Genomic DNA, 21444 nt, shown 5'->3' with positions numbered 1-21444 from the left:
GGTGGCTGTGGTGAGACTAGAGGAAGGTGAATACGAAGTGCTCATCCAACAGAGACTACCAGCCCATTATTCAGCACAAGCAGCAGAGTTAGTAGCACTTATTGAAGCATTACATGCAGCTAAGGGTTGCACAGTAACAATCTATACAGACTCGGCATACATGACCACAACAGTACATGGGGAATTGGCCAGATGGGGGAGAAGAGGATTCCACAGAGCAGACGGATTCCCAGTGCAACACGCTGAGCTACTTAAAGAGTTGATAGAGGCACTAAAAGAACCTACAGTTGTGTCCATAGTGAAATGCCAAGCCCATACAAACAACAGTGACGTCATCTCTTTGGGAAACGCGGCAGCAGACGCTGCCGCGAAAGAAGAGTCATATTTAACAAAAGGGAGAACAGGTGAGTACTTAGTGCAGAAACATGTGGAAGAGGATCGCCCGGATGGGTATAATTCAATGCCCATATCCCAAATATTAGAGCTGCAAGAAGGGGTGTCAGGTGAGGAAAAGGAGTTATGGGAGAAAAGAGGGTGCAGCCAGTCGTCCACAGATCTCCTTTGGTGCCAGAACAACACAGGTAAAGTAGTGATGCCCCACAAACTAATGGACATAGCGTTCCAGCAGCTTCACTTCCCAGCTCACAATGCCAAACAACACATTGCCACAGAGATACAGGAAAATTGGTTCATACTGGGGCTGCAGGAACAATTATCAAAATTAAAAATGGACTGTACAACATGTCAGATATATAATTCAGGAATGAAATTAAGAAGTTTGCGAGGGACACTGCCCAAACCAACAGGCCCCTTCAGAGAGCTGCATGTTGACTCTGCAGATATGGGAGAAAGGTGCAATGGGTCATGCTACATGATAGTGGTGGTCTGTCCTTTTTCAAGATGGGTGGAAGCAGGACCATGCGCCCACCCCGATGCGAGGTGCGATGGAAAGTTCTTAGTGCGGGAAGTGTTCCCGCCATGGGGAATTTGCGATGTAATTCGCTCCGACAACGGTACACATTTTGTTAATGATCTATTCAAAGAAGTAACAGCAAGGTTAAGGATAACACATAAACTATGTACTATTTATCACCCGCAATCGAACGCCGTGGTTATGAAGATAAATGGCCTCCTGAAAGGAAGGTTGTCAAAGTTGTGCTTTACACTCAAGAAAAATTGGGTGTACTGTTTACCCCTGTCCTTGTTTCAACTTAGAAATCAACCCAGCAAGGACCACCATTTGTCCCCACATGAAATTGCAACAGGGAGACGCATGCATACTGCACATTCTCCACTCTGCAGGCATTCAGATGCTCACATAAGTGCTACAGTACTAGGGGAAGAATTCAATGAATACTTGACAAAACTCATGAGAGCGGCTCGTATGATAGCAAGGCAGCTAGCACCCCCATTTACACGCAAAGAATCCAATGACACTATAGCGCCTGCAGCAGAAAGTCCAATAGGTCAGTTAATGCCAGGGGAGATGGTGTACGTGAGGAGTTTCGTTCGTCAGTGGAACTCTCCAAGATTTCATGGCCCATACGAAGTGGTGTATTGCCCACCAACTGCAGTGAAAGTGAAGGGCCTCAGATATTGGATACATTTGACATTGACAGACGTGCGAAAAGCTTACGAAAGTGGAACACGGGAAACAGAAGGGAGAATGAATGAAGGACAAACACAGACTTCATAATGAAAAGGAAACATTTAAAAGTACCCATGTGACAACGGCAAGAAAAGTTAATTAAATAAATAAATATGGTGATGTACATAATAATGATAATGAACTGAAGAGATGCTATTTCTTTTATTTTTTCTCTCTCTCCCTCCTCCTCTCTTCCTCTTTTTTCCTTCTCCTTTCCTCTCTCGTTGGTTAAAAAAAATGAACATGTTAAAGTAAATATAAATGGATGTTATGGGATGCTTAATGCACTTTTATGTCTCACTATGTAGGAGAAACCATGGCAACTGAGGGGGCCCCCGCCGCGAACAATGTTAGAATAGATAGAAATGGAAACACTAATTTTGATTTGCGCAGATATTCTTATGAGTGTGGTTTGTTTGTGTGTGCTGTAATATTTTTTACAATGATGTTCGGCCTAGTGATATACTGGGCAGTTTCATTTATATCTACTGATATAAATATGGGGGGGAGGAAACGGAACGATTATGATAAAACAAGGGACCTACCTCATATGGGATGGCTTTCAGCTCATATGGGGGCATGGTACCCATCATGATGACACACGGCAACCAAATGATACAAGCAATGAACAGGTAACCCCATGTCCTATTGCCCCGTATGATCCCTCTGTATACAATGTATATGAACTAAGCGATCCAAATCCCTCTGCGTTACCTTGGTTATATGATGACACCAGCACCGCTGTAACACCCACATTTGAAACATCTATAGGCTATGAATCCCACACAAGTGTAAAGGGAGAAAATGCAGAAACAGCCGAGAGGTTTATTGCCTTGTATAACGAATGGGAAAAGGGGGTTGCGGGGGGAACGCCTCTAATGCAGCATGATGTAGAAAAAGAGAAAGTAAACCCCAGAAGCAATAGGAGAAGGAGGGAGGTCGGGAGGAGGAAGTACGATGAATACTCTGGGTTGGGGTTAGACACAATAGAAGATCCCAGACACCCATACCAGTCCAACAAGTGGTATGCAGATATGAGTTACACTGCCAAACAAACCACAAACGAGAGCTGTTATGTGTGCTCTCTAATACCCCACGCCTCAGGTACTCCCAAGGTGCTCCTGCCACAAGAACTACCTCTGACAGATGCCCAGTGTCTCCTTCATCTCATCTTATGTAGAATAAAGAACACCTCCAGGCACACACAGTTTCTTTTGAAATGCTGCAGAACAAAAAAACTTGCTACTCGAGACCTAAAGGAGTGATATGCCGGAAGGAACCGTTTCTAGTGATTAAAGGGACACTGTATTCGGACAATAAATGAAAAGAGGAACAAGTGACATGCAAAGCAGAAGCACTACGGGGGTTGGCAGCAGAAAAATTGCAATGGATTGAGAAAGCGTGTGCTCCAGTATGGGCCTAACATATCACACAGTTCACTTGGGTCACAGCCCTGGAAAAACCCTTCAAGCTCCAAAAAGAAATTACATATGAACTGTGCTTCCTCGGTGAAGGGAAAACCAACATGGGTGCAAACAAGAACTGTAACAAAACGCTCATCGTCCCAGATATGAAGAAAGGGACAGCTGCCCTGATGGACACTTACTGGGTTTGCGGTAAACAGGCATACTTGCACCTTCCACAGTCCTGGAGGGGCATGTGTTCTCTGGCAACGCTGCACTCCGCCCTGATGGTGGTTCCGAAGAGTCATATTGAAGGGGGCAAGGGGCTGCAAGCCGTCCGAGGTCCAGAGGACACACAACCAACTGATGAGATGCCAGTGTATGCCCTATCTGTGGGCATTATGCAAAACCCGGTATCCAGAAAAAGGAGGTCGTCCAATTACATATCCAAAGCATCCACAGAACTTTTGGCGCAAATTCCAGATAGGTTCCGGCTGTTCAATTCTGCTAAAACATTCTTCGCCTCCCTCATTCCAAGTATCCAAGCGTGAGCCAACGCAAAATGGCTTCAGATTATGCGCTGGGAGCTGATCCAACTGGCCAACAACACTGAACAGGGGTACAACATGATCAAGGTGGAGCTGAGGGCCCTGCAACTAATGACAATGCAGAACAGGTGTGTCCTAGACCTGTTGACGGCCATGGATGGAGGTGTTTGCCGAAAAATTGGGAGCACATGCTGCACGTTAGCACCTTCTACAGACGCGGACAATGGAACCCTGTCCCACATTATCACAGCCGTGCACAACCCGGGCGAGCGGATGAAGAAAGAAGGAGGATTGGAGCCGAGCTCATGGTTTGATGAAATTTCTTCATGGGTACCTTCCTGGCTCGGAATGACTATTAAGTTAGTGGTACCTGTCATTGGGGGTCATTCTGAGTTGGATGGTAAGGGATACCGGGCACCGGTAAGGAGACCGGTGCCCGTAACCCCTTACCGCCCAATTCCACCCATCTTTTGTGATGTTAGATTAACAACTTGTAGGATTTATATGACAGTTTGAAGTAGAAGTTAGTAATGAATGTGCATGTGTAGCCACAAGGGCACAATGTTAGTGCAGCCCAGATGTATCAACACGAACAGCTCCTGACTCGATACTCTACCCTGATGAGCCCAGCTGACCCAAGCACCCCGCGCTGGCACCACGTGGATCTCCGCCATTCATGGAGTACCACCCTTATACCATACATAGTAGCTAGTCTTCACCACCCAATCCCCACGTCTATGTGCCCCCTATATCTTACCTCACCAATGACGTTATTTTGTGATAAATATGAATGTCTTTCTATTGTCTGGCAGAGCGCTCTCGGAGATTGCAGAGTTCTCTGCTTGCCCTATATTGATCTAGATAAAACTTTTAATAACTTCACCCGCACTTGGTCTTGGTCTCATTCCCTGCTGGAGTGTGTCTATTATTGACTCTCATTGTGGAGTTTTAAATGCCTTTTTGGGGACATTCACTTTCAATGCGTAAACTATTGGGGGCATTGTGGGTTGCAGGGGCCACCCCCAAAGCGTGGCTGAGTTACAAGGGCGGTCCTAGAGAAGGAGGTACGCTGTGACCCTACCACAAGCTCTACCCGTGGGCTGCATGAGCCAGGGTGGGGTGCTAGAGGCACTGACGCCACTAGGGACAGTTGGGACTCCTAAACAGCAATCAGTCAGATAACAGGGATGACAGTTCTCGTAAGAACGGAAGCCAAAATGAGCAGCACTCACCGGTTTTAAAATGAACTAAGTAAACACGGGAATGGCAAGTCCACCCGAGAAAATATTTGTAGGCCAGGCATACGTGTGGCCTGCTCAGCGCTAGGAGAGCCCCTTAGGATGACTCCAATAAAGTGATCAGGTTGTTTCCAATCAAAAATTGTGTATGCCAAAGTTATTTGGGTAACAAATTGTTAAGATGTGATGTATTCCAATGTTTTGGGGGGCTCCAGTAGGGGTCAGGCCCGCTATGCTCATTCGATAACCTAGCGTGTAGCTCCTACAGTCAACTAAATTAAACTGAAACGTGTGTACCCTGCATGCCAGGTACTGCAAGCAAACCGAGGTACCGTGTAACAGTAGCTGTACCCTTGCTTGTAGTCATTCATAGATAGGGTGGCAGGCATGGGCCACTGGGACACTTTGACTACTGTGTGTAATCGTGGGTGTCTGCAGTGTGCCCGCTGCCACCGTGCCCATAATGCAGTGTGTTTCTCTCGTGTGTCGTTCCTCTGGATGGACCCCTCCCTGGGGCATCCCACCTAGCTTTGACCTGTCCACCTGATCAAAGAGGGCATCATCTTCCTGGGATGTGGCCATAGTATCGTTTGTGTTCTTCGTAAAATTGGTCAAATCCCGTGCCCCACCCCTCCCTATCTGGCACAGCCTTTGCCGGGCTCGAGTGTGTTTTTATGACTCTAAAGTCACTGTGTACACTGCCAATCACGGCTGCGCCCCTCGCTTCCCCGTAATCAGTAATATCCTCGCGGCTTCTAATGGGTTTCATTGAAACCCATGTCAACATCGCTTCTTTCTACATGTCCCCAAATAGAAGAGTGCTTTCGAAATTGGACCCAATTAGGCACCGTTCTGCTAATTATTTCTCCCCTTTAAAGCCCTCTCTGGGCGCCTGTCACGGGGGCTGGGACAGTGGAAGTAGCTTTGCGTGCAAGACCCCATCAATTAGCACTGAGGGGCACGGGCTCTGTGTGTGTGTGGGAGGTGTGATACAAAGGCGAGTCAAACTATGCAAGTCGCCCACTCCCCCGTCACACACACACATACACACACACACCTCCCAGCGGCACACGTGGAGGCCGTCAAATCCCGCACAACGAAAATGTAGGACCGCTCACGCTCACCCTTACTCCCGCTTTACCACTGTTCTTCGGTGACTTTTGCATCTAAAGAAAGTCTCAAATGGTTCTCACGGTCAACTTTCGATCCACTAATTTGAATCAAGACACCTATGAGCGACCTGTCTTCAAATAACACCTACGTTTCAAGCGCCAATACACATTTCGTTTCGTGGCGAGCGCTATATAAATTAGAGTGCCAACAGTATCACGAGGACTTGTAGTACCCGAAAAGGATGAATATTTCAACGTGTAAGAGTGATTTAAAATATATCTTAAGATAAATAAAGAAAAAAAGAGGCCCCCTAGGAAGTGCTCCGGGAATCGTCACTAACTTACCCCCGACCCGCCAGCGCGTTCGTTTGGTCCAATGTGCCTCCACGGACGCCCGGAAACGGGAATTTCGATGGAATACCTCACAACGCAGCACGGTTTATGTACAATTCGGGCAAAAACCACGGACCTATTCGATTTGGGGTGCGGGCGTGCTGTGTGTGTATATATTTAATTCCAGTTCCTGTATCGCACGATGGATCAAAACTAATGCAAAAGGAGCGAAAAGGTGACAGGAAGGCCTCCTGTTTTAAATAGACTTCGTGTCCAAAAGTCTCCATACGGGTGACGAGGTCTATTGTCCAGTCCGTGTTCACGACCCGTCTGTGGATATATTATTGCACGGGTGGGTAAAAAGGCTTGCAGGTGGACAGTTAAGGCTGCCGTTTTTTTTTTGTTGCTTGGGACACGTCGGTAGCTCTTTGCAGCGGTTTAGCTAATGTTTTGTTTTATATCTGGGGAGTGTTGGATAGGTTCCGGGGCTGGGGCTGACGCGCTTTTCAGATGCCTCGCCGTTGGATATGTATCCACCCGTAATTTGCTTGTCAGAGGACACATTCAAAGCTAGAGGACGCTTTCCCTAGTTGCAGGGCGCCCGGCCACAACGCTCCCCGCTGCAGCGAGGTTCGGGGTTCTTTAACCATCGCCCCCCCCCGCCCCCCCCGTCCCTGCTCATGCACTACACCAAACCCAGTACCGGGGAGGGGGAGGGAGCGCGCCCATCGGGGAGTCTGCTTGGAGCGCGGGGGCACCCCTGTCACTTGAACACAAAGGGATGAAAAAGCACATTTGCGCCGCACGTCCGAATTATATGCGTTTTATCACTCAGGTCGGCCAATGAAAATGTCACCTTGCACCACTTTTTCCCGCATTTAAATAAACAAATATTGTCTGCTTACAAACATCATTTGCAAAGTATCTTGACAAACACGTTCACCCCTGCCCCCTCCGCGATACACACACGTTCCGGTTTTCAAGCGTGAACGCAATACACAGAATTCCTCTTTTCTGGAAAAAATTGCAATAATCCTGTACATATTTCCAAACGCCCGTTAAAAATATACAAGCCTAAATCTGGTCGCGATGCCTCCCCGCAGTTCCTTCCTGTGGAACTTTGCTTCCCTCGCGCCTCCTGCTCTAATTTCCCTGTCCCCCCCAGTAGCCCCCCTCGGGGTCAGCCTCTCGCCGTGTTCCTGTCTGATCTGTTCTGAGTACAGCCCCCCCTCTATCCCCTCCCGGGTGTCTATCAACGTGGTGTCAATCAGCGGCGGCGGTTCCCTTTCATCTGCAGCCCTCCTCCTCCCCCTGCTCCTCCCAGCAGGCACGGGGAGGGGGGGAGCCTGGGAGGGAGGCAGGGGCGCCTGGGCTGGAGTTCCACTCACAGAGACAGGCTGTGCAGCAGCCGCAGAACCCCGGTATTCACCTCAGGAGGGGGTGACAAAAGACCCTCGAGAGGGGAGACCGGCCCAGAAAGTCCCAGCACAGGACTGGCACAAAACTCTCAAGGAATCACAAAATGGGAGGCTGACACCAGCAGTCTGACAACAATAGCCCCACGAGGATGGTCTGACTTAAAGACTTTTCGAGTCTGACGACGAGAACCTCGGGAGCAGAGGCGACCCTCGAGAGTTCAGGCTGATACCCCAAACCCCAGGAGGGGTAGCAGACAGAAAGTCTCTCTGGAACAGAGGCTGAGAGGGGCGGACTGACTGACAGATCTGGCATTGGAAGGGGAAGCAGACACCATCGGCATCAGGAGGGTGGCTGACAGCGCCCACCAGAGCGGTGTCCCCGAGGAGGCCGTGGCCCGAGGTGGGTAGCAGGAGGAACGCAGAGGCTGAGCCTGGGTGTCCGTGCAGGGCAGGGAAGCCAGGCAGAGGAGTCACACTGCAGACCGCCTCCGGCGCTGCATTCTTTCTGACTGTGCGTGCCTCTCACCGCAGCTACTGCAACTTCTGTTGGGACCTTTCTAAACACAAAAAACCTTTATGCATTTTTAGTTCCTGGACAAAGGACAAGGCTGCAGAATACGAGAGCTCTCCAAGGAAAACAGCAGGGGAGGGATTGCCCAGCCCGGTTCCCGTAACAGAGGACGTGATTGTGCGCTCGCTCTCCCTCTGGGTTCACACGCAGCCCCGGCGCTTTACTCACCCCTGAGTCACAGAGACCCGCCGCACGTTTAGTCACAGTCCAGACACGAGCCCCAGGCCGGGGGCCACGAGGCACACGCCGGCAGAGTGGGGGCCAGGGAAGTTCGCCTGGGCGCTAATCGTGTGGCACAGCTCCTGGGCATACAGGGGTTACCCGTCACATCGAGAGCACAGCCCCAGGACACAGGGACATCCCCACACCCGTCCACTGGAGAGCACATCGACACCTCACGCCCCTCCACTGAGAACGAATGCTCGGTGATGCTTCGCCCAGCACAGCGCTGAGAATCCAGTCTCTTCTCGGCGCTTGAACAACTTCGAAGAGCACTATACAACTGAGCCACCCGTGCAGCTGTGGATTATAAATGCATATATGCGTGGTTTAAGAGGCTGCTGGAGCATCGCCTTCTGAGGGGCAGAACGTGACGTGGGCCTTCCTCCCCAGGTGCCCACCCGCTTCGGATCTGCTGGCGGTCTACGCATCGGCGGGATTGGGGAGACGGCTGCTTACAGGGGCATTCATTGGCTGCAGCGAGTTTTCTGCCCGTCCTGCGAAGCGCTACCCAAGCACTTGCCGCCTTAGTGGGGCAGCATGCCCCAGCTCTCGAGCGCGGGGGGGGAGGGGGACCCCGAGCTTTGCGCCACCGACGAGATGATCCCCTTTAAGGATGAAGGGGACCCGCAGGAGGAACCCAGCTACACCGAGATCAGCCACCCCGGCGAGGAGGAGGAGGACGGGGACCTGGCCGACATCAAGTCCTCGCTGGTCAACGAGTCGGAGATCACTGGCCACAGCCACGAGGTAAGGGCACACGAATAACAACATAGATATTTTTAAAATGTCGCGTACTTTCCATAATCGGGTGCAATGATAACACATGCTACTCTAATGTGACTAAATGATTATGTTATCGACTTTGGGGTAACGAAAAAGTGCAGTGGCTTCTCTGTAGTGCTTACGTTCTCCGCCGTAGGTTTTTTAGCCCACTCGGCTATCTTCATAGACAATCCTTCGAAAGACTACGATCAGATGAATTTTGCATGCGCATTCAAGCTGTACAGTGGCAAGCACGCATTAAACTTCCTTGGCATGTATTTGGAGACACCCCCTCCGCCCCCCCAAGTCGCACTGGTTAGATCATTCACGCACATCAGCACCGGATGCATGCAGGCTCACACATCAGGCGTCGTGAATGGCATAGCTTCGAGCCGCAGTCTCTAAATGGGTGTGCCCAGCATTAGGGAACACAGCATCCGTCAGCTCCCCGCTTCCATCTCCTCCAAGGGTCCCCTTTTGCTTCAGTGGCGACCCCTCCGTTCTCTGCTGAAACATGAACTTCTGTTTTAAGCCCTGCAAGTCTCGCCCGACCATGGTTTGGCCGTGAGATATTTGCATACGCAAAGGGCCACTATATAAGTAGCGCTTCATTTGTAAGAAAATAAGTGCCAGGGCCCAAATATTTTCTTGCATTTCACTGACACATCTGGGCGGGCAGCTCCCAGCCCAGGACACTAGCCCTGTTTGCGCCATACACTGTCAACATAATTGGCGTTAAGGCTAAAAAAAATCATTGAGGATGATGGATGCATGCTGCGATTTACAGATACCAATTCATATTTGTGTCTTGAAATAATACAGGTATTTAAGTGTTTCTTTAAAACACATTATTGTTAATTTTTTGCTCCGATCCCATCAGTGGCAAGTGGAACATTTTAACAATCTATAGAAAATAAGTGCCAACATGCTTTCCTTCTATGGTAAATTATTGGACAAATGCAGGCAAAATCATTACGGAACCGATGAAGGGGCCTGTCAACACTGCAGCAAGACCATCTTCCTTGGTTTGGCACTCACCTAGGCACTCCTCTTTGGGATTGGCCTTTTCACTGACTTTGCCCCTTTTATGTGGCGGCTCGCTGCTGACCGCCCTGTTGTTGTCACCCCACTTTGCTGGTTATTACAGTAGAGAATTTGCAGCAATGTCAAGCAGGTTCATTGGAGCAGTGTGCAGGCATGGCCAACATCAGTACCTTACATTGTCACCTTCCTACTCATTGTTATGGATGAAAATGCATAAATATCCATGCCCTGCCAACCTGGGTTATCAAGTTCGCGAATGACAATGAGCAAGGCCAGGATGAAAAGACCTAGGTCAGTGCACACTGTTGTGTTTATATTAATATAACTGACAGTTAAAATAATAAAGTTGCCAAAACACCACAACATAATCAAGCTGGGATTAGAAATAAATGCTGGGGCTGAGCCCTGGCAAGTCCCTCCCCCACAAGCAAATTAAGCACTGTTATTGGCACTAGGACACAATGTTACATTTGCAAACTAGTACACAATGAGGAATCGTTGAGGTGGGGGTGGTAAGCCAAGTGATCGCCAAAATGACAGAGGTCGTGCTGTACAAGAAGCACTTACATTACATGTTCAAACAAGCATGGGAATGCCAGCAATTTGGGCTTTTGTGTAGGCATGGGAAAGCCATTTGCCAGGCACTATTATAGTGTTATTAACTGGCCATCATGGTGGCTACAATGCTTGATTTTACAGGACTTTAGTGAGGGACATGACTAGTGTTTATAAATCGAGTGGCCAGAGGCAGACCTGGTTAAGACATTTTTATTACACCAGTAGCGCGTTTAAAGCTGCAATGAAGGCATTAACTCTTAGAAGACTGCTATGAAACAACACTGACAGGCACTTTTGATGGTAAGATAAAGCTTGTTCAGAGATCCAAGGGGAGTGCGTTTTGGGTAGGGAGGGGCAGGAAGTGGGTGGCCCTAGGGATTAGCATGGCCATGGGCAGCCAAGGGGTAGGTAAATACCAAACAGCACCTGTAAGCTTTTTGTCTATCCTCATATGTCATTTCTCCCTGGCTGTAAAAAGTTTCCTTATAGGTGAAAAGCGCCACCAAATAACCAAACCAAATAAAAAAAATCAAGGTATTTTCTAGTTAATGTGGACATTTTCTGCATAGAAACTGCCCTTGGATGGTAGCGATGAGCGGTATAAATCAACATAATTTGAAGGAAGTCTTCTTGGACGTCTTTACAATCGAATCCCCATTTTGATGGCTTTTAGGGTTAGCCCCTGTTGCTGTTATGCCTCTCCCCCCACACCTCCCTGGGCTGTGCTCTCAAATGCTGTCAGCCATTGGCTGCGTAAACAGGAAGCGTGGCAGAGCCCTGGCCCGTCCCAGAAGCTGCGCCCAGCACTCCAGGGTTACCAGGAGGCGAGTCTGCGCCCTCCTTCCACTAATCGGCCGGGTGAGCTCATGTCAGCTGGAAACAGATCCACATTGGAGAGGGGCGTGAAACGGAGAAGCTCCAGCAGGAGCACTCGCCTGGTGCTGGCAGCTGGCCACAGGTGTGAGTGTCACCAAAAGGGCAACTCCACTGACGGGCTTGCAAAACACCTCGGAGTCAGCTAGGGTACGGAATCCCTGCCCTCGAAGTCCTCACTACTTTGTTACCTCACACCCGGGGTGCACGTTTCAGTTCAATTAGCAAACAACGTTGTACTGTGGTTATAAACACGAAATACCCCATGTTTGTCTTCTGCTTCCTCTATTATTCCCACCCAATTGGAGTAACTCCCCGTAATAGTGTTGTCTATATGGCCGACCCACGCAGCTGTTCTATCCTGTTACCACCCGCTCCGTGCTCCGAAGCGGCTTGCTGCAGTTCTGACGCTTCACAGAACTCCAAAATAAATGTAAATCATGCCCAACCAGGGCTGTTTCCAGCAGTACTGCATGTGTGCTCGTTATCCAACATTATCTGCCATAGGCATCTAGCGTGGCAGCATAGTGAATGCCACAGGATCCAACTTCATGGCAGTCATTTTGTCAGACAGGTGAAGGGTCTCTGTCCACGCCACCAAACATTTGAAACTGACGCACAAACCTCTCTGATACAGGGATCTGCTGACTCTCCATGTGTTTTTTTGGACTAAAAACACATCAGCCCTAGCCAACATAATCAATGGTGGGGAGTCATGGAGTCCCAATCCAAAACACTTGAAGAGCCACAGGGCGCAGACGCCTCCTAATAGATTCGCCCAGCAACCCACTCAGCTATCCTAAAATCTGGCCCACTGATGCGAAAAACCAAGCGAAGGCTTTTTAAGATGGCTCATCTTTGGGGTGACGAGGGGCCTCCTCTGCCACTCCATTGGTCACTAGGGTTGATTCAATGATCTCATCGCCTACCGTAGGGAAATTCAAGTTGACCAATTACAACGAGATTTCTCCCTGCCTAGGAGAAAATCTAAATTAATGATGGCATTCTCCCTGCCTAGGAGAAAATTTAAATGAATGCAAATATAAAAAAAAAATGGCGTTCTACCAGAAAATAGCATTCTCTGTGATCGCAAGACACTTAGTAGCCTGAGACTACTGCTTCTCTCGCGATAGCCTTCCTTCGGGCCTACACTGCTTTGAGGCCTCCATTTCTTTCTCTCTTTCTCTCTCTCTCTCTACCGTCTATCATGCATTTTTCTAGTCTCTCTTCCGACCAAGCTGCCTCTACTTTGCACAGTTATCTTATTCTTACTCTCACACTAGCCCTTCCGTCCTTTCTCGCCCTCCTGTAAACCCAGAAAGTATGGCTACCCCCTCCCTTCTTTCCCTTAGATCATCTCTTCGTAAGGCTGACCCCCACTGGAAGAAACCCACAACCCTTCAGATCTTGCTATCCTCTCTGCTTTCCATTCATCATTCGACTTGCTACTTCTTAGTGCTCAAAAACGTTATTTTTCAGCTTTTACTGCCTCCCTTTCTCATCACCACCACTTGTTCCAGCTCCTCAATACAATGTGCTCTCTTTGCCCTCCTGACCCCTCTATCGCCTTTGTGACTACCTCCCCTCCAAAGCCTCTTCTCAGCAGTCCCCTTTCATTCACTTTATTACTCCATCCTCGTCCGTCCCCTTTGCCACCTGTCAGTCCTTCCCTGGGTATTTTTCCTCTCCTTACATACTCTGCCTATTTCGTATCCTGTGCCCATCCACTACCTCCACCCCTGATCCTATTTCTCATCCTTAATTCCATCAATTTACTGTCATAGCATTTCTTGCCTTGCCTGCCTCCTTAATCTTTCCTGTTCCACTTCCCCATTTCCCTCCTCCATCAAACATGTAACTATCATCCCTATTCTGAAGAAAAAAAAAACAACTGATTTATCCGTCTTCCAGCTCTAATTTTTTTTCTAGCTCTCTTCTTCCTTTTCTTTCGAAACTTCTTGTAAGAGTCATCTACTGTCAGGTCTCCCCATCCTTAATTCACATTCCTCGTTCGCTTTCATCGTGCCCATTCTGCTTATTCTGCGCTGTCTCTCTTCATCCGTCTTTATTCTCTTGGCACTGTGTCTGTGTTCAATACGGTTGATCCCCCAACTGTACCTTCTTCTCTTGCTTCTACTGCCTCGGTCTCGGTCTTAGCTCTGCTCCACGTCTCCTCATCTATGTTGTCCCTCAACACTCAAAACTTGGCCCACTACACTTTTCTATGTATTCTACATCACTTTCAGCACTTACTGATTAATTGAACCTTTGCTTTCACTTATACGCCAACCCTCCCAGATCTTTTTCTGACTCCCTCTCTGCTCTACCATATCATCCTCTCTCTCAGCCATCCAAACGTTGACGTCCTCCTATTGCCCCCACCTCCACCCCTCTGAGACGGAAATTCTCTTTTTTCCTGCTTATTTTCATCAGTGTTTCCTTCATTCCGACCCTCCGTTCCTTTTCACCCTCTGCGTGCTGTCTTGGGGTCACCTTTGATCCTTCTTATTCTTTTCTCACCACATCTCCAACACTACCCGCATGTGCCACTATCACCATTACAACATTTGACGTGTTCACCCCATTTTTTTGTCTTTTCATGCCATTAAACTTCTTAGTACCCCCACTAACTCTTCTCAAGTTGACTCTTTTTCAGACCTATTTGGCCTCCCCTCTTATTATTTTACTCCTCTTTCATCTGTTTTTTCTTTGGCTATCTGTCCTCTGTTCCTTCTTTCTGGCCATTGCTCTATTTCCCCCTCTCTTTCTCCATCTCCTTCCGCCCATTGGATTCTGAGCTCCCTTTTCACTTCCACTATATGTTGTTCAAAGGTATCCATTTTCTAGCTCTTGTCTCTACCTACTCTCATACGCGCCCTCTTCAATTTCAATATTTCTCTTCTCCGAGTCCCCTCTCGAATTTGTTCCTTCTCCCTTCTTGCCCATCATACACACTAGAATTCCTTTCCTCCAGCTGTTCGCTCCTCACCTTCTCTCCATACCATCGGTACTCGTTTTAAAGCTCCCTCTCTGACAACACTATCTCTACCATTGCTTCTCTCTTTCATGTACCGTTTTGTATAAATCCGGTACAGCGCTTTGAGGAAGACGCTTTATGAATCGCAAGAAATACCATGCGTTGGGCTGTTCTCATAATAGGTCAAAAACTGCCGATAGTCCTACACAGTCCTAAACATTACCTCCAAATGATACCCATCACTGCAGAATTAAGAAGTGTGTGGGATCCTGACGAAGCACTAGATAAAAACATGCTATATTATTACATTATTCTTAATGTATCCCTGTCTCCCGCTATAAATCACTCTGTTGCAATACATGTGCATGCATAGATCTGCCGCATGTATGTTGCAATACATGCATGCATAGATCTGGCTGTTGCAATCCATGTGCATGCAAAGATCTGACGCATGTATGTTGCAATCCATGTGCATGCATAGATCTGTCTGTTGCAATCCATGTGCATGCATAGATCTGCCGCATGTATGTTGCAATCCATGTGCATGCATAGATCTGCCGCATGGTGGAAAGGCTGTTTCAATTAAACAACTTTCTTTTACAAACACGTTTTTGTGCAAAACTCTCATACCTCATACATATGTACAAGCACCCATCTACTTGCCAGCTCTACATGGGTAGCTAGAAGGGACCCCTACTCGCATTCGTATTGGCTAAAATGCACACATGCATTTTATACCCCTCTCACGAATTTTCCATACCTTGGACTTCGGTCCCCCTAGGGCGTTCACCTACAGCACGTTGAGGCCATACTGATGGGAAAAGGCGCTATGCAAATGACAATTGGATAGCATTACATGGATGAGGAAAAACCCTTAGCCTGACTGTCAGAGAGCTCAAAGCCCAGCAGTTCACATGCGTCCTTTTGAGGGATTTGGCTAAAGTGTGAGGACCCCAAATAGTGAGGCTCCACTCAAGTTGTTGGGTCATGGAGACTGGCTTAAAAGCAAGGCTGCACAAAAGTGTGAGACAAACACACAGCGAGTGAAAATTGAGATTCATTGGGATTGGGGAGTAGACACTTGGGATTGTTCATTTGTGTACGTGCCCAGTACATTTCTCTCAGCCCGCCGTCCTTATAACGGGGGCCCTGTCTTTGAAATGTTGTCCAACTTTAAGCTTCCTTTGGAATACATTGGACAGGGCTCAGAGTGGGTGGGTGCCTGACTTGGTAGAAACTTGGTTCGGGGCAGCAGGGTCGGACTGGGCCATACAATTGTCTCCGGCACCAACGAAACAGTGGCCCACAGTTGCAAATGACAGTGTATTCCTTCCTTGACAGGGTAGTACCCAAGGGGGAGTTTTTTTTTTAATGAAATCTGATGCAAGTTGTGCATGGTAAAGGATATTTATTCAGTAACACTTGTGAAAACTACTGACTGGGTAGTGAAGTAACTCATCAAATTGGTCCACATTGGCCAAAAACGTGGCCCACTTTCACCAAAAAAATTGGCCCTCACCAGCATTTTGTGTTTTTGATTCGGCCATGGGCCTATTGCCCTGTTGACCAGCCGACCATGTGGGGGATGGGAGGGTGTTCTAGCCCTCCCAAAATATGGAGTATAAAGTGATCCTGAGGACACACCTGTACATGTAGTTAACAAGAAAAAGCCTCTAGCATATTTTGATAGGGGTCTGCGACCTTTGGGCTCCACAGATGTTTCGAACCACAATTGTCAGCCCAAACCACCAGTCATTTGTGTGAAATCATGCCAGTAGTAGTCTATAACAGAGCAACGTGTTGCAGACCGCTCACCTACACCATCAAATGACTACTCAGGTCAATCTGACGGTCCAATAGTAAAAATCTAGCGTAGGCTGACCTAAAGCAGTGGGGTTGCTTGAGCCACGGGCAGCTCTATTCTCATGAGCAACGATGCCAATAGAAGCGCTCACCTTTTCCTCAATTTATACCATCTGAGGAGTGCCACTGACTGCCAGGATGTGGGGCACCGCTGGCTTGTAGTCGTTTTAACTTTGAACTTTCACCTAAGGTTCCCACGATCGCGAGAGTCCGCGGGGAGAAAGAATTCTGGCGCTACGGCGGTTACACGTGGGCCCAGACTGGGCCCCTCACAGCTACTTTCCCCTCAAACTGACGTCCAATCTGGGCAGGGCATTGCGGGGGACAGGGTTTCCAGTTCCGCCTGTCAGAGTCGGGGTACTTTCTTGTGCTCGCCTGCTGATCAAAGCTTTAAACGTAAACAAACCAAAGAAAGGAAGCCCGGCCTGGCTGCAGATAAAGAGCCAGTCCCCGGCTGGGGGGCTCCGCCGCACTGAGCAGGCCCAGCAGCTGCTGAGGCGCGAGGCGCTGGAAGGCGGAAGGAGGAGGAGCGCGCATGCGCAAGGAGGCACGGGCTGGGGGGAAGGGGGCGGGGCGAGAGCCAGACAGGTGGAGAGAGGTATGGGGCGCGTGGGACGAGTGTAAACACAGACCAACACACACCCGTGGCGATAAGCAGCCTTCCAGAAACTGAACAGTTTGAAACAGTAGGCACTCCAGAGCTCCAAGAAGACTATCATTAAAAATGGGCATTTCAGAAATGAGTGGCAGATGGGAAATTCTTTGGAACTCCATTGCGGCCGACCGTAAGTGCGACTTCTTCGCTAAGTCCTTGACCCGAAGCCAGTGGGAGAACCATGAGGTGCTTGGCCACACATTGACGTACGTTAACCAGCATTGATTTTTAAGAGGTATCAGGAAGAGGCATATTAATAAGGGATATAGTGTATCTCTGAAGCTTGCACTGTGTGGAAATTGTTTTTTTTTTTTACTCGGGGATCCCACATAGCGCAGGGGTAGGAGGGGGTGGCAGGCACAGCGTAGGGTGAAGTGGGGGTGTTTAGTCACCCAAATACACATTTATCTGCCTCTCAGTTCCTCAGAAGATGAATCATGAACACCTGGAAAATAGCAGTTTCGTAAAATGTCAAAATCTGCATACGTTTTGAAACCAAAAGAAATGCACATCAACATTTTCTGTATAGTGCAACATTGACATGGGATTTCAGAGCAGTCCTGCTCAGACCCTCAAGTGGTCTTGTGGAGAAGTGTCTTGCCTCTCAACCTAGCGACCACGGTTCACGAACGCACTGCAGAAAATAAATGTAAAGTGCACTCATGAGTCAGTGGCATCCCGAGCGGGGGGAGCAGTAGGGTAACGCTTCCCCCCAAACAGGCTCGATTGAGAGCCTGACCGGGACTTTTGTCAGTGGGACACCTCGCGTTCGGCACCTCAGTGAGGGTGCCCAGCGGGAAAGGTGTCCCGCTGGGAGGACAATGTTTGCTGAGAAATTCCTGCTCAGCACATTGTCCTGGTAGCAGGACAGTTTGCTGAGAAATTCCTGCTCAGCACATTGTCCTGGTAGTAGGACACCTTACCCTTTCCGAATGGTTGAGGTGTCCTGCTGCCAGGACAATGTCCCAAGGAGCTCCAGAGACAGAGGGGTTCTCTCGTTTCTCTGTGTCAACAGCATTTAAATGTGAGCCATTAGGCACTGATGGGGCACTATAGCAGGGAGTTTTGTCCCTTTAGAAATGTCCATGGGAGAGAGTGATCCACAGAGAGAAGGGTGCATAATGCTGCATCCAAGGGGGGTTTGTTAGGCTCACATTAATCTGCATGATGCTTTTGTGACTTTGTACTCAGGATGGGGAGAATAAAACTAAAGCCACCCTTCTATTGCTCAACATATTTCTATGATGATGTATATAGTGTAAAGTTAATTATGAAATGATAGTTTATTATGTAATGTGATTTGCTTCCAAGGCATTGCTATAAATAACGTAGTATTTGAGAACATGAAATGCAGAGGGAAACCTTAATAAATATCTATATCAACTAAACCTGTGAAGAGGTGCTCAGTTGCTTAAATTGTCAAAATCCCGGTTTCACCATTTAACCAAAGTGTGTGAACCTGGGCAGATAATTTAATCACACTGTGTCTTATCTGCAGCTCTGTAAGTGATTCACTATAGAGTTGCTCCATATATAACAATAGTACAAGTACGTGATTCACTATAGAGTTGCTCCATATATAACAATAGTACAATTTAGGTATTTTGCACCACAGTTATTTGCTACTTAGCTTACTTATGGCAACTTATTCTAAAGTCACCTCCATGGTGACTCCAAGTATAAAAGACGGACGATGATCCTTGCAATGTCCTTTTCTGTGAAGTCATTCCTGTTGGTGCAATCCATATGCAAATTAGAAGGTTTGTTTGTATTTTGCCCCGGGACAGAGCTCTAATAGATGAGTTCCCTGCATCTGTAATGACTGCGCAGTTTTTTTATTTTGTTATGTGTTAAAATGCCATCTGCCACTAATGTTACCAAAAAGTAGATTGGGGCAGGGTGGGGCTGTTTGTGGGCGCAAATGAGACCATATGGAATTGCACGTACTGCATTTGGGGCAAAAGTAGCAGGAATTTTTTCGTGGCTCGCCCCCCAACCCCCACTCTTGCAATGCTGGATACTCCCCTGACGTGAGTGCACTTGGATTCCCCAGGATTGGCGAGCCGGATCCCAGATCCGGCAAGATCAGACCCAATGACAGCACTGCACAGCAGTACAGATCTGCGGCATGCTTGTCCGGTATTGCTAATTCAGCCTGTTTTCCAGAACATTGCACATACTTTCTTATTAAATAAGCCAGATTTTCAGATATGCTTGAAAGCGATATTAGGATATAATTATAACTGGAGTTTACAAACCTTGACAAATTTGTTCAATTTTGTTCCAACTGAGTGGCCCTCTGGGTCTTGTTTCCTGGCACTCTGGGAAGTCTGGGGATGTGTTTCAAGCCTATTGAGGGCACTCGTTATCCCAAGCACAGACCTGTTACCTTTCCCACTCCGAACAGCAACATGCATCAAACTACACACAGCGGTTTTGGTTCCAATTTTGACTTAATCCAAGCTTTTGTTTCGAGGGAAAAATCGGGCTAATGTTTTGTTGTGCCTGAGATAAAACAACCCCTCCTCACTGCACACCTCCAAACTTTTGTGGCATGTCTTGCTGGCCCACACCTATAAACTATATATGCCTACTTTTGAGGAGACTCTCTCCCTTTGAAGGTAGACTTTCTTCTTTTTCTTCTTTTTAGGCGATCCTTCTGTAAAGTCGCTCTTCACTCCAGCACACCCCAATTTACCAAAAATGAGTCCATGCTCTAAACCTTTCACATTTCAGAACCTCTCACTGTTGTGTTTGCAATGCCTGAGGTACAGCTGCCAATCGAGAAACTACGAACATGCCTTCCAGCAACATAGCACATACCTTGTGCACCCTCTTCTTAAGAAACCCTCTTCCGACCCCTCCTGCCCGGCTAACTATCGCCCAATCTCCATCACTCCCTTCCTGGGCAAGCTCCTGGAGAAACTGGCCATCTCCCAGCTTAACCTCCATGCTGAATATGTTGGTAGTCTTCATGACCATCAATCTGGCTTCAGAGCTGCCAGAAGCACGGAAACTGCTCTCCTGAACATCCGTGAGGACCTGCTCTTGAACCTCGATTCCAACACTCTGTGTGTTCTCATTCTGCTTGATCTCTCTTCTGCCTTTGACACTGTCAACCATGCCACCCTGCTCAACCGTCTCCGTGTCAACCTGGGTATCACTGGTCAGGCTCTGGCTTGGCTGACCTCTTTCCTTTCCAATCGACCCTCCCAGGTCCAACTGGGGTCCTTCGTCTTTGACATCTTTTTCTCCACCTGTGGTGTCCCCCAGGGATCTAATCTCTCTCCCTGGCTGTTCAACCAGTATCTGGCACTCCTTGCCCACTGCATCGCCGCTCTCTGCCCCACTTTCAGTGCAATGCGGACGATACCCAGCTCATTTTCAGGCTACCCTCGGCCTCCTCCTCTCCTTCCCTCATCTCTGACTGTCTGTCTGCTATCCAGGAATGGTGTTCCGCCAATGACCTCTGCCTTAATGCCAGTAAGACTGAGATTCTACTCATCGGCTCACCCACTCCCTCCTTCCCTGCAGCTCTCTGGCCAGCCTCTCTTGGCCCTCTTCCTGCTCCTACCTGCAAGGCAAAAAACCTTGGGGTCATCTTCGACTCCACGCTCTCCTTCTCTCCTCATATATCGGACATCACTAAGAAGTCACACTACCAGCTGCACCTCCTCAGAGGTATTCTTCCCTTCCTCTCCTTCCCCCAGAAGCTCACTGTCTCCCGAGCCCTGGTTCTCTCGAAGCTGGACTACTGTAACAGCCTCTATCTTAATCTGCCTGCCTCCACTCTCCGCCCTCTGCAACTCATCCAGAACAGAACTGCGAGACTTGTCCTTGGCCTCAAGCCCAGGGACCGTATCTCTCCAGGACTGAAATCTCTACACTGGCTCCCAGTGGCTGCGAGGATTAAGTTCAAAATCCTCTGCATTGTCCACAAGGCCTTCTGGGGCCTGAGGCCTAAATACCTTCAACTCTCTCTTCCTAAATGTCTTCCTTCCCGAGCCCTTCGCTCATCCGTCTCCAACTTCCTCAGGGTCAGCCGCTTCTCGAAGCAACGAGCTGGGGGTAGATCTCTCTCCGTGGCAGGGGCCTCCCTCTGGAACAGCCTTCCTGCCTCCCTGAAACTTGAGGAGAACCATCTCCGGTTCCGGAAGCACCTCAAAACCTTCCTCTTTGCTTCTGCTTTCTCTCTCCCTCTCCCCTGCTAAATTCTTCA

At 48.5% G+C, this 21444-nt stretch overlaps 1 protein-coding gene across 3 annotated transcripts in view; it reads left to right on the top strand.

Annotated features, from left to right (window-relative positions):
* The first annotated feature begins 7668 nt into the window (after positions 1-7668).
* The window catches only part of LEF1 (lymphoid enhancer binding factor 1), a 309404-nt gene continuing 295628 nt past the window's right edge, over positions 7669-21444 (top strand). The window contains exon 1 of one of the 3 annotated variants that reach the window (XM_069630866.1): positions 7669-9240. In XM_069630866.1, the coding sequence (XP_069486967.1) occupies positions 9031-9240 (210 nt within the window). In that variant the 5' untranslated portion in view covers positions 7669-9030. The remainder of the gene's footprint in view (positions 9241-21444) is intronic. The other 2 variants (XM_069630867.1, XM_069630868.1) reach the window with 2 other exon arrangements.

Source organism: Ambystoma mexicanum, chromosome 6q, assembly GCF_040938575.1.
Source record: "Ambystoma mexicanum isolate Mex_15411 chromosome 6q, UKY_AmexF1_1, whole genome shotgun sequence".
Taxonomy (NCBI): Eukaryota; Metazoa; Chordata; class Amphibia; order Caudata; family Ambystomatidae; genus Ambystoma; species Ambystoma mexicanum.
The sequence above is the reverse complement of the archived record's forward strand: the minus strand, read 5'-3'. Positions and strand labels throughout refer to the sequence as shown.